Here is a 19,365-nt window from a genome sequence, read left to right as displayed (position 1 = left end):
AGTAGCTGAGGCTTGTGAGCTCTAGAGCACAGGCTCAGTAGTTGTGGCGCAGGGGCTTAGTTGCTCCGCTGCATGTGGGATCTTCCTGGACCAGGGCTCGAACCCGTGTCGCCTGCACTGGCAATGCTGTGTTCTCAAACAAGTGGGAGAGAGTGCCGGTGCTTTCTTGCCGCATAGCTTACACACTTTCCTTTTTCAGGAAGGTGAGACTAAGCCAGAAGACTGTATACCAGATGTCCCAGGCAATGAACATGCCAGGGAATTTCTGGCCCATGCACCAACCAAAGGACTTTGGATGCCACTTGGGAAAGAAGTCAAAGTCATGCAGTGTGAGTGTGGAAGGGTTTCAAGTAACACCCTCAATACGTGCAAGTTATAGACCACCGTTTACAAAAAAGTTCACTTATTTAATTTGTTCTCACTACTGCGCTGTTAAAGTCAGGGTACGATCTCTATTCTATAGATGAGGAAGCCGCCTAACATACGTTATTAAGTGGTACAAGGTGAGCCAGAGCGGTGCTTTGACTCCAGGGCTTCTGGCTGCAAGGGCAATGGACTTCCACAGGGTTGTAGCTGCCTGCAGAGCATATGCTTCAGTATTATGCCTGTAATGGAAAGGATATTCCATGTTAAGGTTTTATCCAGGTGACCTGTGAGGAGCTCTGGGCCACAGAGGGTGGGTCTGGAACAGGTAGAGCTCTGTGTGCACACCCTCCACTGCATCAGAGCAGCAGCACCTTCATCCAGCGTAAGATGGTGTTTGAAGAAGGGGTACTGCTGCCTTTAAAGACATTGTTTGTACAAAGATTCTTCACGCACACAATTAAAATAGTGTTTCCCAGCCCCTTTCCTTCATTCTCCTCACCTCCAAGGGACCACCTCAACCTCTTTTAAGGTTATTTTGAAGTTTAGCTCTGGACTAAACAAGGACTAAACATACCAAAGGCAAAAAATTTGCTCATAAACTCACCTTGTTTTTAAAAATCCCTTCCAAATCACTGAGCATCAATCAAGGTCATAACAGCCAAGAGTTAAGATGTGACATTACCCCACCTTTAAGTAGAAGTGGTAGGCTTAAATATTTCTTGAGTCTAATGGTTTTAGGACTAAGACTGGAACTTATTTAAACTTCCCTGGGGCTCTTATGCATCCCATTCTTCACTTACCTGCTTTGCTTCATTCTTTGCACCCCAGAGGTAATCATCTCCCAAAGCTCTCCTTTGGGCCCTCCCTCCCTACCCACTCCTGTCAGCTGTGCCCCCGCCAGTCATAGGATGGTCCAAACTCAAGGTTCAACCAGGTGTGGGGAGGCTGCTAGTCCAGTCCCTCAATCTCACCATTTTATGCCCCTCCCACCATAACCCACACAGCAAAGCAAAACAACTTCTCTTCCCAACTTCTGACTCCAGCCTTTTTTTAAAGATTCAATTCTGTTAGTCCTCTCACATATCTTTTACTCCCATGTGAATCAAAACCCTCACCACTTTGTTTTGAATAAAACTGGTTTTCAGCCATATTGGCACTCTTCACTCTAATTTCTCCTATAAAATACTGCTGGTTGAAATTCCTATGGCACATTTGTCTCGTTTCTCTACTCAATCTGGATTAGCCCCTTGCCTACAGGATAATAATCTACAAGTAAAGAGAAACACTACTACTTTACCCCATTCTCCTATTTCCCAATTCCTCTGCCAGTCTTCCCTTCTCTGGCAGGATGGTCTCGAGAGGAACCCTGCTCTGACTGCCCATTTGAGCTCACGCTACTGTCTCCATTCCCACTCCAAACTTGCTCCTCTTTTGTCTCCAAACCACAGAACCTAAAACTGTGTCGAAATTCTCTGCCTCCACATAGACTGCCCATTCTCAGCAATCCAGCTAGACTGATGTCCTCCTGACTATCTCAGCCCAACTCCTTACGGCCACCATCCAGCTCTTTATAACCTACTAGAGCACTTTGTTTCACGTTACATTGCAATTTCCTAGAATGCAGGAATTCTAACTTGGGATTCTTTTTGCAAATCCTATGAATATGGGCACCTACAGCTTAAGTGAAAACATACTTTAAAAATGGAGAAATACTATTGATTCACAGCTGCCTTTGCATACAGGACCCAGTATGGAACCACCGCAGACAACCAAATAAGATGAACCCCCTAGTCACTTACATTCCAGTGGTTTGTGAGAGGCTCTCCTGGACTCCAGTCCCTCTGGCTTGGGCATAGTGTGTTTTCTTCGGAGGGTGACACCAGTGCTTTCATAGCCATCCTGTTGTTTCAGCTGGTAAACCACAGGGATGCGCTGATATTCACCACCAGCTTGTAATAACCTGTACTTATTTCTGGTGGGCCAGACCATAAGTTGGGGAGGGACAGAGCAGTCAGGTGGCATCCTGATTATCCTTCCAGCCTTCAGATAAGACCTTCCTTTGGAAGATGTCAGAGGGCCCTGTGGACTCACTTCTTCAAGGAGGCATTCTGCCTCGTGCATTACATCTTCAGCTTCCAACTCAGAGTCTTCTGAATCCTCAGGAAGCACGATGGTCAAGGCAGCGCTTTTCTGCAGCAGATAGGCTGTCTTAACATTTGAGACGCTGCTCAGGTCTTTCAGCTTCCTGCCTTGCACAGTCTTTTTAGTCTCCGCGCACCTTTTCAAGTTCTCTTTATGCACCTCCCCAATCTCATCATTCACCATCACTTCATCTTTGTCTGCACTTAATTTCCTATTTGTGACTGGCTTTCTCCATGACCCCTTGGTTTTGCAGTCTGGTGAGGTCCCTTCATCTCTGGAGGGCATTTGCTGGGGGGATTTCTCTACCTGTGCTTCATACCAACTCATGTCGCACTGGATGCCCTCTTCTACTTTGGTAAGCTGGGCCGACCAGGTAGGGGAGGGAACGTGCCCCTCATAGTTACTGTTCTCTACCTCACCTTCATCTTCATCTTCATCCTGGTTCCTACTCTCCAGCTGCTCTGCTCCCTTTCTCATTTCCCACTGGATGCCATCAACCTACTCTGTACAGGGTGGAAGGAAGGGAGAAATAATGACACTCCTCATAGAGGCTATGAGAGTCACCCCCAGAGGGCATTTGCTGGGGGTATTCCTGAAGCTGTGTGCCCTCACCTACTTCATTCGGCAGGGGGACGGGAAATTACAGGGGAATAAAAGTACTCCTCGTAGCTATGAGAATCATCATCAGTTCAAAGAGGTCCCTGTAATTCCACCGTGGTCCTTCCCTGCTTTCTGATGATGGCTCAGGCTGTGCGTCATAGCACTGGCCCATGGCACCCTGAGTGGCTTCATCTACTTTGTTGACCTGAGCCAACCAGGTCGGGGAGGCAGTACCTCCCTCAGGATAGCTAATGTTCTCTACCTCTTCCTTTTCACCCACATTCTCAGGCAAAATGTATTCACAGGGATACTGGTCACGCTTACTATGTCACGGCTGTTGCCTTCTGAGTTAACGTCTTGTTTTTCATTCAAGTTTTCAGCCTGTTGAGGTTCAGTTTCTGTTTGTGTGTCTTTTGTTTTTGTTTCTTCCCAGTAGCCACCATATTGTTGGAATTGTGCCATGTTATAAAACATAGGAACCATGGGTCTTTGGTTGAGAGTAGTGGGCAATGGGGACTGAAGGACGAGGAAGCTAGGATACTCACTGAGCACCACAGGATATGGAAAATACAGACTGCATTTGTGAAACCTAGAAAGAGAATGGAATAGTTAGCTATTTTGTCTCCTGCAGCTCGTCACAACATTCAGCCAGTACACACCACACCTGTACAGCCACAACTGTTCAGATCCACCACAGGACTACCACTTAGTCTTCTGTTACCAAAGCCAAGGTCTTAAAGTCCTCCCAAGTCCTTACATGAATAACTACTAACAACCTTCTTAACCCATCTCCCACACATCTCACAGGCCTGTAATGCATTTTGCTTCCAGAACAATCTTTCTGAACAATCTGTGATCCTCACTTCAGTTACAGTATTTGAATGGCTTATCATTGCCTGTCAGGATAACGAGGAACAATGACCACATTTCTTAGGATGGCGTAAAGCACCTCATCATCTAGTTTCTCAGGGTATCATCTCATTAAGATGTAGGTGGTCCAATAAGGACCTTGCCATAGACGGGTTCTTCCACATAAGGCAACTCCTCTTTTCCTACCTTCCCTGCTACCAAACTGCTACCAAAGCCTAATCATTTTACAAAGGGAATCCTGCCAACACATGGACCTTGAGGCATTTTGCTAAGAAAAATCAGTTGGACAGAAAAAGGCAAATGCTGTATGATCACTTATATGTAAATATATGGAAAAAGTGGAATCACAGAAGTAGAATGGTGGTTGACAGGCCCGGGGTGTCGGGGAGACGTTGGCCAATGGCAAAAACTCCTCTAATTCAGCTTATTATTCAGAAGAGAACACAGGCAGAGAGAAGTTAAATATTTACTAAAATCAGCCCATTTTTAAGAACATAATTCAGGGAATTCTGTGGTGGTCCAGTGGTTAGGACTCTGCACTTTCACTGTCGAGGGCGTGAGTTTGATCCCTGGTTGCAGAACTAAGATCCCACAAGCCTCAGGTCGTGGCCAAAAACAAAAACAAAAAATACAACCCCCCCGTCCCCCATAATTCAGCCCTCTCTTTCAATTCTACAGCACTGTGTACTCCATGTCTTAAATATTTAAAAGGTGGTAGACATTCTGGATGTGTAAGATGCTTGGAAGTCACTTATTCCCAAAACAGTAAAAAAGCTAATATATCACAAACTCTTCTCAGATCATTCACAGCAATTGGTGTACAGGGAAGACTGCTACCCCCAGTATTGGAGAGACGTGAACAGACAATCACAACATACAGGAACACAAACCCTGTAGGGATCTCATCCCCATCTAGCCCACCGGAAGTGGCTTCACTCCTGGAATTCCAGGTTTCACAAGACAATACATCCTATAAATTTCTTCTCACTAAAATCTGAGTCATGTTGCAATTAAGAAAAACCAAGTACAAATCTTATTCCTACTTCCAGCACTTACCCCTTTAATTTCCCTAAACCACAACTCTAAAGGACAAATAAAATATTGTAAACCTTAAGGGTGTAGAAAAACCAGGGGTATATAGCAGCTCAGCCTGTGAATTCCAAGAATGTTTAAGATACAATATGGGGACTTCCCTGGTGGTGCAGTGGATAAGAATCCACCTGTAAATGCAGGGGACACGGGTTCGAGCCCTCCAGGAAGATCCCACGTGCCGCGGAGCAACTAAGCCTGTGCACCACAACTACTGAGCCTGCGCTCTAGAGCCCGAGAGCCACTACTACTGAGCCCGTGCACCAGAGCTACTGAAACAGGGTGTGGAGGTCGCGGGAACAGACTGGCCTGTGGGGAGGGGGGTGGTAGGAGACGTGGAGCCGGGGGCCTGGACTCCTGGACTGAGGAGGGGTTCGGCCTGGGTGGAGGCTGGGGGGCAGGCTGGAGAGGCTGTGGACAAGGGCGGTGCAGCTGAGGCCTAGGCCGCGTCTCCCAGTGCAGACGCGGGGCGTGGCCCCTGGCATTTGGCGCCCCGCACTAGGTACCCCGTGCCTCCAAGGCCTCATCTCCCCACGGTGCTCCTGCCTGGGGAGCCAGACTTGCTCAGCATGACGCGGGCCCGGGCCTCTGGGCGCTGCTCTCCTGGTTGAAACGCACGCAGGGCAGCCTCCCCTCCGCGTGTCCCCATCCCAGGTGAGCGGGAAGAGAAGGTAAGGGACCTCCACCCAGGCTCCCAGTTCTGATGGGGGACAGGGACGACTTTCTTCCTTTACAGCACTTTACAGGGCAGAGTGCGGCTGTCCTTCCCTAACTATAAACACCTGCTTTTCAGCCTGGGAAATGAACTCTTCAGGAAACAACGACCATTTTGAGGGCAGTAACTCCAGACGTTTCTTTTATGTGCACCCCGTGGCCCAGCAGCTTCACCTGAGTCCCTGGTACCAGAATGCTGTCTATAATCCATTCTCCATTCCTGGGGCAGGTAAGGAATCTGAATCCCCAAAGAGGTTCAGTGGGATTAGGGACCCTCCCTGTGAGCCAAAGCCCGAAGGTTTCTAACACCTGCGTCCATTACCGCCCTTTCCTCACCGTGTGCTCACACCAGAGAGACTGTAGCAGTGCAAGGGGCAGTGTTTGTTGTTCAGGTTAATAGGAAACATTCGAATTCTAGCTATATGCCAGTTACTCTGCTAAATGCTAGAAATAGGTTCTCTCATTGACCTCAGCAGCCCATGAGCTAGGTACTGTTGCTATCCTTGCTCCCCAAATGAGGGCGCTGCGGCTCCCAGTCAGTGACTGGCCCAGGGTCACAGAGTAATCCAACCAAAGTCCCCTCGTGTGTGAGGCCAGAGGTGCCTTAGTGCTCCTAGTCCCTGTACGGGTTTTGACAAGGCCTAAAGGTTCTCAGACCTATTATGGTCAAGTCAGAAAAGTACTCTGGAGGAAGAATGACAAGCAAGACTTGAAAATGTCTGGAAGGTGGACATCTAGCGTTTCATTCAGTACATGGGGGAGGGGGCTTTAGGCAGGCAGGAGGATCCATGGGGTGATCCTCCCATCTCACCTCTCCAAGTAGGAAAGATAATGTTAAACTTGCTCTTCTGAGTATCCTGCTGGAGATAAAGCATGTTGTAAATATTATGCAGCTTTTCCAGGTAGAAAACTAGGTGTGATAAGGAGAGCTTCTGCATTCACCACTGTTGCCAGCTGAATAGTAGTCTCAGTCTGAGCAACAGGGACCTGTGCCACCGTATGGCCGGTGACCTACAATTCTTCACTGTGCCTCTACCTGCCAGATGTTGGACTAGCACCTCCACGTGAGCCAGCTCCTTCAAGAACTCTTACCGTACATAAACCCTTGGCTCTGTTTCTCTGCAGATTACCTAATTAGTACAGATGTTGAAATGCTATCTTGAAATGGTGCAGAGACAGGAATTGTGTGAGGAAAAGTACAGCATACAGAGGGGGGGAGGTTTCTCAGAGGAAGAAATTCATATTGTATCTTTTTATTTTTAAAGATTTTAAATTTTATTTATTTCTGGCTGCGTTGGGTCTTCGTTGCTGTGCGCGTGGGCTTTCTCTAGTTGCGGTGAGCGGGGGCTACTCTTCGCTGTGGTGTGCAGGCTTCTCGTTGTGGTGGCTTCTCTTGTGGAGCACAGGCTCTAGGCATGCGGGCTTCAGTAGTTGTGGCTCATAGGCTCTAGAGCGCAGGCTCAATAGTTGTGGCACATGGGCTTAGTTGCTCTGCGGCATGTGGGATCTTCCTGGACCAGGGCTTTGCATTGGTGGGTGGATTCTTAACCACTGCGCCCCCAGGGAAGTCCCCAAAATATATTAATGATAAGCGTTGAAAACAGTGATGCCCATTAAAAAAATAAATGGATAAAGGTCTCACCTCTTTGACTAAGGACATATAGATTCTGATAAGGAAGAGTGCATTTTATTTTACTGGGTCAGTTTCAAGATTGAGTTTTTCCTTTTGTAAAGATAAAAATTATACCTATTAAGAAAAAATAATCCATACCTAAATACTGAGTCAGTGAAATATAGAAAGCAAGGATTAATGGTGATTAGGTGACCAGCGTGGTCCTGGTGCCCTGTGCTTCCCACTCACTGACATCGCTAAGTGGTGAAGCTGGCGGTTGATCTCAGGTCAGCCTGATGTCCAAATGTGCTGCTCTCTGTCTGCTCCAGTCACAGGAGTGTGAGGTCATTTGGCATGAGGCTGGAACAGAGAATGGCTGGTAAATACTGCGTCTACTTTATTCAAGGTTGTCCCTGACTGAATCTTAGGCTGTTAAAACATTTCGTTCCTGAACCTAAGAAAAATCATGCGTGACATCAGCTGGCCGCCAGAGGGCACTGTGGAACAGGCTAAGAGTTGCTGAAGCCAAGGGTGTTTCGTTTTCCCCAGATCCTGCATTCCAAATCAGGTTCTGGTTTTCTACTCTGCTGTACTTACTTTGGGATCACACCACAAGGGCAGGTAGAGGGTTGAGTCCATACTATTTTACACTTATTTTTGAAAAGGAGGAATCTTTTCCTTCATATTTTCTACATGAGGTGCTGTAAACTGTCTCTAAGTATATAACGTTGTGGATGAAAACATGGGCTCTAGAATCAGATTCACCTCGACTCTAGTCCCAATCAATCATTTATTAGTTGTGTGAGTTTAGGCGGCTACTTAATGTCTCTGGTTCCAACCCCTCATTTGTAAATTGGGAAAAATAACTACCTCTCAGTGTTGTGAAAACTAAGATAATACATGTAGAGCATCCAGTATAGCTTTCAGTCATATAGTAAGTGCTCAATAAATGGCAGTAGTCATTACTACTATTTTTAAGAGACCCTGGATCAACTAATTTTTATGGTTTTCCTGTCACAGCAATTCCATTTCAACAATTCAAGCTGTCACATAGTCCACAACATTTCCCCCAAGAATTGAGCCCTTTGTCCTCTTTGAATCTTCTACCACAAGGCTCAGTGCCTGGGCACAAGGGTTCATGTGATTTGTTGAACTAAGTGGTGTCAGTAAAGCTATCTTTTAAGACAAGCCCGAGAAAGTGGGCTTTATTACTTGGAAAATGGCTGAACTTGCAGAGCAGTTAGCTTTAAGGTTAGCAGAGGGAGTAAAATAAAGAGACAGGGAGATTTAAAAATATTCATGTTTATCATGAATAATGCAGTCATTTACTGAGCACCTACTTTGTGTCTGCCTTCCGGAAACTCACTGCCTGGCTGGGAGACACATCTCCCTAGCTGTGATACAGTGTGATGAGTAGGTTAGCTTTTGGAGCACATGGAGAGAGAGGAATGGGTTCTGCTTGTGGTGGGAGTGGGAAGCTGGAATACAGAGTACTGCTGAAAATCGGATCTGGCTCAGAACTGAGCCCTGGCAACATCTGGATGGTGGGGTTAAGGTATTCCCTTCTCTAAAGGATCTGTTTGTACCCTCCAGTTTACAAGGAGGATGGGGAGTCTTTTGGAGGTTGTAGGTTCAGACCCATTCAGGCTTATCTGATGCATTTGGAAGAGAGGGGCTACATATTGGGTCGGCCAAAGAGTTCGTTCGGATGTTTCTGGTGAAATATGGAAAACCCAAATGAACTTTTTGGTCAACCCAATACCAATACAGGTTGAAGGGAGGGATTTCAGAGGTCTTGGAATTTCATCAGAGGGGAACAAAGAGTCATAAGTATGAGGAAGTGGCTTCAGAAAGAAGCTGAGGATCAGCAAGAGGTGAAGGTCCTAGGAAACTCATCCTAACTCATGCCCCCAGGGGTGCATGTCCTGAGGAGGGAAGGGAGTGTCTAAGAGAATGTAAGAGCTGTCTCTCCAAACTCTGTATACATTGTGGGCCTGACTTTTTCCCTTGAGCACTTTGATAGGAGTCCTGTGTCACTAGGACTGTGTCAGTCACACGCAGGCAAAGTGGGCAGCTGAACAGCTCAGAAAGAGGCATGAAAAGGCAATCAGGAAACCTGAGTTTGTCACCAAGTGGCTGTGTAACCTCAGGCAAGTCACCTCTGTTTTTTAGGACTTCAGTTTTCTCATCCATAAAACAGGAGTTGAATTGGATGTTTGGGTTTCCTTCCAGTACTCAACTCTCCACCTTTGGTTGTCTTCATTTCAGCGGAAGAGAAAATCAGTCAAGGGCCTGAGGTCCAAGTGGGGAGAAGGGGTGGTTAACCGTAAGTGACAGGTCACGTCTGCAAAGCCCAGGCATGCTCATTCTTCCCTCCTGTCAACAGCCACTCCATCACTGCCAGCTGTCGTGTGTTTGGAATCTGTTCTGTGTTGGTAGCCATTGGGAATTGAGGGCATGTTCCCACATCTGCGGATTTTCCCATGACTTCTTGTCCCATGGGAATCGAGTGGTTTTGGATACTGTGGCTAATCTTTTAAAGCTATGATGCTTCCTGTTCTCCTTGCTGCCTCTTCCTTTTCTGTTCTGTTTCAATGAGAGTGAACCTGAAAACTGTCAGAGTGGAAACCACATGGAGAGGAATCATGGTCTGGTGTAGAAGCTCTATCACTTATTCACTGAGTGAACTCAGGCAGGCCATTTATCCTCTTTCGGTCTTGGTTTCCTCATCTTTTAAACCAAGAGAAGAACTCATGCCTTTCCCATTCTATACAGGTGTTCTGAAGATGCAGGGGTCTCACAGATGTGAAATGCTTTAACTTGGCCAACTGTATGTATTGACATGGGGTCCGATTCTGGATCCCTCTTCATTCATCATTGGACACCAGCTGGTAACATCCTGGTTGACTTTTGAATCTATACGCCACAGCCTTCCAAAAAGAACTGTGGCATCGACCAGAATGCCTGCAAAATAATTGATCACTCTATTTTCTATAAAATAGAGAAATAGAGTAGAAGATCATGACCATGGAGTGTGGTGAATCATAGATATGTGGGTCATGGGCTCACATGCTTCCCCGATCTCTATTTTCTATAAAATAGAGAAATAGAGTAGAAGATCATGACCATGGAGTGTGGTGAATCATAGATATGTGGGTCATGGGCTCACATGCTTCCCCTGATCTCTGGGAAGGAGTCTGTTTACTTCCTTTTAAGTATTTGCTTTTGTCTCTTAATAGCAACTTCTTGGGCCGTGGGCCCCATTAACACTTCTTCAGAGCAGCCCTGTTATTTGTCATTGGTTTTAGCCATCTTCATGGTCACCGTCTCATGGGGGTAGTAAGAAATGGGAAGGACCTTACTTTTCCCTCTGCTGAAGTGCCTGGAGAGCATCTCTTAGTGATTGCAGCTGGAAGTGTGATATTTAATTAGTGGAGAAAATTGAGTCAGAGAAGATGCAGGCTGTGTGGGCAAGAGGGTGAGAAAAGGCTGGGGAAGACGTGATATGCTCAGTGGGGCAATTTGGCCCAGGTGTTCTCCCAGATCCAGATTGGGTGTTCACATCACCACAGGTGGAGATTACAGAAGCTTCAGGAAATTTCCATAGTGATGGGAACCACAAATGAACCCTCAGGGACGCCTAGTTTCTTCTATCCCACCCTTGCTTTATTTGGGAAAGCAAATGATGACTCCCCCCCCACTCCGAGAGGTGAGGACCTCACCCAATGAAGCCTGGCCTCCTGCTGGCCTACTGACTGGTGCTTGGAGATGACACAAGCTTGCACTGAGAGCTGTGGTCTCTTAGAGCACAGGATCCAGAGTGTGATGAGTTGGAAAGGAGCTTCAGCACCTCTATGCCCAGTCCTGCACCTTATAGAAGAGGAGACCTAGGTCCAGAGAGGGGCATTGACTTGCCTACGGGACTTAGGGGCTGAGCTGGAACCGGTGCTTAGGTCATTGACACCTGGTTCAGAGCTCTTGGCTATGCCACTCCATCTCCATGACTGGATGGTGATGTTTGGGTTACACTGGATAAAATTACCCCCTCTCTCCCAGAAGCTGATCGAAATCGCTTGTGTCTGAGCACCTGCACTTCTCCATGTGTGTCTTAGAGATATGCATTCCCAGTTTATTTCAAAAGTACCATTTCTTCCCTGCAGGCACAGGATTAGTTGTAGTAATGCCTCATCTGCCTCTGGGCCCCTGGTACCTTGAAAAAGGCTGACAGTCTGCAGCAGGAGCTAAAGGGTGCAGGGGGACCAGGAGGAGAGGCTTAGATGGAACAGGAGGCAGAAAGGAAGAGGGCCCAGTATGGAACTTAAAGGAGAAGTGGGGATCTGCCTTCTAATACTTGCTCTGTTGTGTGCAAATTTGGCAAATTCCAAAATTCAGTTTCCTTCTCAGTCCCCCTTTACCATTTCCCAGTCTCTTTTCTTAGGCTAAGCAAGATGAAACCAAAAGATAATGCTAAAAATAACTCCATTCTTAATAAATTACTTTTTATCTTTATGATTTTGATTATTCCTCATGGGTCAATGACACTTGATAGAAAAGTGAACTCCCCACCTGTGGCTTAAAGCCAAACCCAGGTTTCAGCTTTGAGGGGATTCCTGAGGGTATCCCATTAATAACCCTGAAGTCCTTAGGGAAGAATGAGATGCAGATTCTAGTCAGGATCTCCATCACTCAAGCAGGGCGACCCAGCCATTTTGTAAATCAACTAAGAGAGTAGGTGGCCAGGAATTTGGGAAATGTGTGCTCACCTTTTCACTCAAGTGGTTCTGCAGGGCAGGACAGGTGGGCACAACTCTCTACGCATTGGCAGATGGTTTAGAGGGTGTGGTGTAAACGTCCTGCCCTTGCAGGCTTGTCCTAGCTCACGGCCATCAGCCAAGTGATCTTGAGCAGGTGACATTTAGTGTGGTTTTTGCTTTGTGTCAAGACACTCTCCTAAGCACGCTGCTCCTCACAATGACCCAGTGAGAGGGGATGTATTATTGTCCCCTGTATCAGTCAGGGTTCTCCAGAGAAACTGAACCAATATGAGATCTCTCCGTATCTCTATCTCTATAGATCTATTATCTATCCATTATCTATCTGTCTATCTATCTATCTATCTATCTGTCTATCTATCTGTCTATCTACCTACCTACCTACCTACCTACCTACCTACCTACCTATCTACCTATCTATCTATCTACCTACCTACCTACCTACCTACCTATCTATCTACCTATCTATCTATCTATCTATCTACCTACCTACCTACCTACCTACCTACCTCAAGGAATTGGCTTACACAACTGGCAAGTCCTAGGTCCGTAGGGCAGATCAGTAGGCTGGGGCAGGAGCCTATGTTGCCAGAGACAGAATTTCTTTCTCTGAGAAAGCTCAGTTTTGGCTCCTAAGGCTGTTCACCTAATTGGATGAGACCCGCCCACAATACTGAGAGTAGTCTCCCTCATTTAAAGTCAATTGATTGTAGCTGTCACATCTACAAAATATCTTTGTCACATCTACAAAATATCTTCACAGCAACACCTAGATTAGTGTTTGATTAAATAGCGGGGCACTACAGCCTAGCCAAGTTGACACATGCAACTGACCATCACAAACCCTTTTACACATGAGCAAACTGAGGCAGAGAGTTCATGCCCAAGGTCTGGGCTGGGATGTGACAAGGTTAGAATTTCAACCCAGGCTCCTCAGCTGTGCCCTTCCCCGTTGTGCTGCTCCATGGCCTAACTGATTGCGGTTTCCTCAAGTACAGATGAAGCTAATACTGCCTGCCTCTTTCTACTTACAGGATTCCTGTACTTATTTATGTGCTTTTATTCTCTCATTCCAAATTGGATTCGAGGAAGCTCTGAGAAATCAACAAGTGAATTCCCATAAAGGTATTTTGAAGACTATGATGAGAAAAAATAAACCAACACTGACCGTGCGCCTATATGTGCCAGACACAATGCCAGCGTCTGCACGTTTGTTGTCTAATTTAATACTCAGAAAAAATGCAAATCCTCCATTCCTCAATGTTCTTTGAGGGCAACTAGACCTTGTTCGTATCCTTGTTGCTTTTCACAGGGCTGGGAGCAGTGGAGATACCCATTAAATGCCTATGAATCAATGGAATTATTGCCCAGTGGTGAAACACGAGACCAAGGTGATGGTTGCTAAGAGCTTCTTGGGCGGGGCAAAGGATTTTATATGGGATCCAATCTCTTGTAGGAGCTGAAAAAATAATCTCAGCTCATGTTGCCTTGAGAGGGAAGGAGGAGTCTTCTCCAGAGACTCATTGGGGAGATCATCTGCAGGTGAACTTGCTAAAATTATCCACTCCTTTGGTGCAACACACTCCCCAGGCTGGAAAGCACGGCCACATATGTCACCTGGACTCTTTAAAGCTTGCTTGTCCTGTAGGCAAAGTCTCTCCACTTAATGAGTACTGAATTCTTTTAATCCCCAGCCCTGGAGAGTGTTCCCCTGGAGGGAGGTAACACGAGTAGGTTTCTTCTCTGGTTTGTTCTACATCAGTCCCTCCTCATATAAACCCAAAGCAGCAAAATAGCTGGCCTGACATGAAAATGGCTTTGTGTTACGTGGACGTGTCTTAAGGAGAGGTTTACCTGTAGGCAGGGTTTAGGTACTAATATGTTAGTATTAGTAGAAGATATCCTGGCCAACAATCAGGTTTATTTTACCTTTGGCTCTGGGAGGACTGGGGCTTTCTGAAGTTCCCAAGAATGTAAACTTGGGTCTTTTGATCTAAGGGAAATGTGCTGAGAGGTGAAGAGGCACTGGCTTCTTGTCATGTGTTAGGAGGAAAGGGTGTGAGGTTTTGGAGTTAACCATGCGTGGTTTGAGTCTTGGCTGTGTCAATTCCTAGACATTTGAGATGGAGCAAGTTACCACCCTTTCCAGGTCTGTTTCCATATATATATGTATGTGTATATGTATATGTGTATATATAAGTATATGGGGATGTGTATGTATATGTACAATATATAGCATTGGGAGGACATTGTGAAAAACATAGGGCTGTTTTCAGCATCACCATGAGACAATATATGTACAGAACTGGGCCTGTAGTAGGTACTCAGTACATGTTGAGTCTTATCCTTTCCAGAACCACTGCTGGGGGCTTGCCCAAGCCATGCCTCCCCTGTTGCTGATTGAATCTAGATGAAATCTAGTTAGAATGGACACCAGGAACATCTGAGAGGAGAGACTGTGGTTGAAGTGTGGAAATTGAGGGCCTGCCTGGGGAGTGGGTTCTGGGAAATGTAGTGGATGCTGTCAATGCCCCTTGTAATTATCCCCTTGGACCAGGAGGTCACTTGTAACTTGGGTGGAGTTTTCCATATCACACCAATGACCTCCTACCTCAAGCACATGATTCTTTCTGTTTAAAGGTTTTCTCTGGCCTGGTGAGCATGGTTTGTTCTTCTTTCTCAGGGCTTTGTTATGTATGGGTGTGAGGCTGGCACCTGCTGTAGCTATCTCCTTGCCAGTCTGAGAATGAAGCTAAGACATGGAGGAGGTCAAAGAAATGGAGAAAGAACCACCCTACTTCTGGTCTTGCAGTTTAGTGGAAGGAATGCATTCCTTATAATAATGTAAGCTAATTTGGGTTGGAATTTTCTATTTTATTGTTGTTTTGCTGCTGGAAGTATGCTAATCAATACAGAACTCTCAACCAATGAACCACAAGAATAATCTTGTTCAGATCAAGTCTTCAGTATCCAGAATCTGTCACCCCTGTTCCATTTGTCCTATGTTTTTCTCATTCTATTGGGATTAATCCCAGTAGATAGTATTCTCATATCAAGGCCTCTGACTCTACTTTTGCAGTTGTTTGCAAAAAGTTCATGTTTGCTGCGATTTTCATCAGTTGATTTCTATTAAGGGTTGTTTCCTCTAATCTGTTTTGCAAAATGCTGAGATGTTCTGTTTTTGCTTTTCTGGGAGTGGCTCTTATCTTTTTGCTTTGCTGAGAAGCACTCTCTCCATGTGATGCTTCGTCTGGTGACTGTTCCCAACCTCAGTGAACTTTCTCTGCTTTACTGCTGTACTCTCTGTGGCAAGAAGAGATCCTTTCTGATGGGGGTCTTGTCTGGGCACAGAATGAAATCCCCACCCCATTGCATAACACTGTGACATTTCCTGTAATATGGTCTACATCCTCTCTGGCAGGAGTAGCACAAGGATGTGCCTGAACTCGAGGGCTCTTAGTACAGGGGCTAAATAAACACACAGGCCTTTTTTGTTTTAAAGGTTTTCCTGCTAATCATAGGGAAGGAGCAGCCAAAGTAACACATATGGGGAAATTACAGTGGTTCAGGAAATCTCAGAAAAGTTCCATATGTAGTGGTTTTATCGTCTGTACTAAATTATTCTCAGATCATTTTCTTTTTATGTTGTAGTCCTTTTCTTTGCTACTACTAATTATACTCTGAATTTAAAAATTTTTTTGACTTTAGAACTCAATAAAAAACAGAAGGATGGGGCTTCCCTGGTGCACAGTGGTTGGGAGTCCACCTGCCGATGCGGGGGACGTGGGTTTGTGCCCCAGTCCGGGAGGATCCCACATGCCGCGGAGCGGCTGGGCCTGTGAGCCATGGCCGCTGGGCCTGTGTGTCCGGAGCCTGTGCTCTGCAGTGGGAGAGGCCACAACAGTGACAGGCCTGTGTACCACAAAAAAAACCCAAAAAACAGAAGGATGAATATTAAAGCATCAGATCTCTGTTTTAAACCTTGGAAAAGGGAATTCCCTGGTGGTCCAATGGTTAGGACTCGGCCCTTTCACTGCTGCGGCTCAGGTTCAAGAACTAAGATCCTGCTAGCTGCACGGCGTGGCCAGAAAAAAAAAAATTAAGCCTTGGAACATATTTTTATGGGTTTAGGAGAATGAATGGGGATAGAAGACCATTTGTGTTTTTTTTTTGTTGTTGTTGTTGTTGTTGTTTCCGGAGCACAGGCTCCGGACGTGCAGGCTCAGCGGCCATGGCTCACAGGCCCAGCCGCTCTGCAGCATGTGGGATCTTCCCCGGGCCGGGGCACAAACCCGTGTCCCCTGCACTGGCAGGCAGACTCTCAACCACTGCGCCACCAGGGAAGCCCTGTTTTGTTTTTAACTGAATTATCTTGAATAAGAAATGTCTGTGTTATTTTCCCTTGTTGTGACACGTAACTTTTACCTTTGCTCTTACAGTACTTTGAGACGACGATCATATAATATAATTGTATATAATAATATAATTTCCTTATGTAACATAAACCCCCCTTGTGTAAATTCAGAGTTTACATATTTCTGAGGTTGTCAAAGATAACTTCCTATCGGGCTTCCCTGGTGGAGCAGTGGTTAAGAATGCACCTGCCACTGCAGGGTACATGGGTTCCAGCCCTGGTCCGGGAAGATCCCACGTGCCGCAGAGCAACTAAGCCCGAGTACCACAACTACTGAGCCTGCGCTCTAGAGCCCGTGAGCCACAACTACTGAGCCCGTGAGCCACAACTACTGAAGCCCGCACACCTAGAGCACATGCTCTGCAACAAGAGAAGCCACCGCAATGAGAACTCCGTGCACCGCAACGAAGAGTAGCCCCTGCTCGCCACAACTAGAGAAAGTCTGCACGCAGCAACAAAGACCCAACACAGCCAAAAATAAATAAAATAAAATAAAAGAAAGATAACTTCCTATTAAAGCACTTTGTGTACTTGTTTACACGTTATGAACATTTGAATAATTAGCCCTTTATTTTGAGTGACCATTAGGAAATCATGAAATACCTTGAATGTTGACTTTCAGGGTCAAACCAGTTTAGCTATTTTGCTTAATTTGAACCAAACTTTATTTAGCTAAAAATGGCCAATGACTCATTTATTTTCTCATATGAATTAGAAAAATCAGGTGTGATGTAATTATAAGTAAATGCAGTTTTATGAATTGCCTCTAATTCAACTGGGAAATCATCGTAACTTTCTTTTTTTTTTGTGGTATGTGGGCCTCTCACTGTTGTGGCCTCTCCCGTTGCGGAGCACAGGCTCCGGACGCGCAGGCTCAGTGGCCATGGCTCACGGGCCCAGCCGCTCCGCGGCATGTGGGATCTTCCCGGACCAGAGCAGGAACCCGTGTCACCTGCATCGGCAGGCGGACTCTCAACCATTGTGCCACCAGGGAAGCCCCATCATAACTTTTAAACTAACACTTCTTAAAGCATGTGATAACTACTCACACTTACTTGAACTTCTAAATCTTAAAATTCCAGTTATGTACATCAGTAGAGCTACTTGCTTTAAACATCATCAAATTGATGAGCAAATTCTGACTGTCTTAGTGAGTTGCAAATGGAAGTTGGAAGATGTACAGTATGTCCTAGTTCTTTGAGATGCATTTTAATATATCCTTCCATTTTGTTCATTTACATTGTATTTTTAGCTTCTACCCTTCCTTTTTCCCTCTGTAATTTTATGTTGTGGATTTTGCTCAAAATAAAGACTATCAAAATCCATTAGAATTTATCCAGTCTGATGCTTTATTTTGCTTTTTCATATAAGAAATAGATGACTTTGTTATGAGTGTCTCCAAATGCATAAACACTATCCCTTTTCTTTGTTTCTTTCTGTGTCTGATTAGTTCATATTAAATATGCTTTTGCTTTTTGTATTATGAAGTGGCAAGTCTCTTAGGAAAATGATTGTTTAAACTACCAGATTTTATCTGAAAAATACAGGTTGGAGAATGTCAAGAAAAAAGTACTAATAAGTAAGCCTTAATTGTTTCATTAGGAAAATGTTCAAGAATTGCCCAAAGTAAGGGTGATGGTAGGGAAAAGCTCACTGTGGATTTTGTTATTCACAAGCTGGCAGTTCACAACTTTTTCCTAAGTGAGAAGCCATACTGCCTACACAGCTGAAGAGAAGGTTGAATTTTATATACAGGTTGGCTGGATCTCCAACCTGAATAATTCAGATCAGAAAGAGAGGAGGGGATTTGCCTGGGTAGACAAAGGCTAGGAACTTTCATTCTGCCGAATCTTAAAAAAGGGAGAGAATACATTCTGATCTAAATTCTGTGAGTTGAAAATCAAAGCTATTGATCAAACAGATTTGAATAGCATTTAGAGTTTTAGACTCATATAATAGGTTAAAATTGAAGCTAGCAAATAACAGTAAGTTATTTTGGCAGAACTGGTATAATTTACTGCACCTTAAAAAAAGTTTTCGAATGAGAACTTTATTTTAGTCTGATAACGATTACAGTACAACGACTTATATCTAGAAAGAATTGACTTAGCATGATAAAAGGACCATGTTTTAAAGCTATGTAGGGACTTCACTCATGGTCCAGTGGCTAAGACTCCTCGCTCCCAATGCAGGTGGCCCAGGTTCAATCCCTGGTAGGGGAACTAGATCGCACATGCCACAACTAAAAGATCCCGCATGCTGCAACTAAGACCCGGGGCAGCCAAATAAATAAATTAATTAAAAAAAAAAAACTCACAAAAGCCAAATATTTCTTTCAAAAAAAGCTATGTAATAGTTATTATTTTTGAGAAATATATGAATTCTGCATTTGAATTTCTTTCCTTGAAGAAATGGAAATGTAGTTTTTGACCTGTTTATGAAGACATCTTGACATGCAAATACAGACATGTTGGTGTGGCTAAAACCAGTTCATTTAGAGGTAAACGTTTTGCTTTGAGATTATTTAGAGTCTAAGAATATACTGAACTAGTTTTAAAATAATGATCATTGGGAGGGGTAGCTGCATATGTTGAAGGATACAGCCTGTGGAATTTGGGCATTTTGCAAGGCTGAAATTATGGCAGGTCCAAAAACTGATGCCCAATTCCATTTTACTGGTGTTAAAAAATATTTCACTGCTTTGATGGTCTTATCCTTCAATTGAATATTTAAAAAGCCTCCTATATGTATATGTATAGCTGATTCACTTTGTTATAAAGCAAAAA

The 19,365-nt window shown here is 45.0% G+C and overlaps 1 protein-coding gene across 8 annotated transcripts in view; it reads left to right on the top strand.

Moving 5' to 3' along the window:
• The window catches only part of PDE1C (phosphodiesterase 1C), a 610,522-nt gene that overhangs the window by 934 nt on the left and 590,223 nt on the right, over positions 1-19,365 (top strand). For 7 of the 8 annotated variants that reach the window (XM_029234327.1, XM_029234329.1, XM_029234331.1 and 4 more), the window contains exons 2-3: positions 200-329; positions 5,861-6,010. In XM_029234327.1, the coding sequence (XP_029090160.1) occupies positions 296-329; positions 5,861-6,010 (184 nt within the window). In that variant the 5' untranslated portion in view covers positions 200-295. Of the gene's footprint in view, positions 1-199; positions 330-5,575; positions 5,722-5,860; positions 6,011-19,365 lie in introns of those variants that run through there. The other variant, XM_029234328.1, reaches the window with a different exon arrangement.

Source organism: Monodon monoceros, unplaced genomic scaffold (assembly GCF_005190385.1).
Source record: "Monodon monoceros isolate NGI ecotype Baffin Bay Population unplaced genomic scaffold, NGI_Narwhal_1 Super_Scaffold_2, whole genome shotgun sequence".
Classification (NCBI taxonomy): domain Eukaryota; kingdom Metazoa; phylum Chordata; class Mammalia; order Artiodactyla; family Monodontidae; genus Monodon; species Monodon monoceros.
The sequence above is the reverse complement of the archived record's forward strand: the minus strand, read 5'-3'. Positions and strand labels throughout refer to the sequence as shown.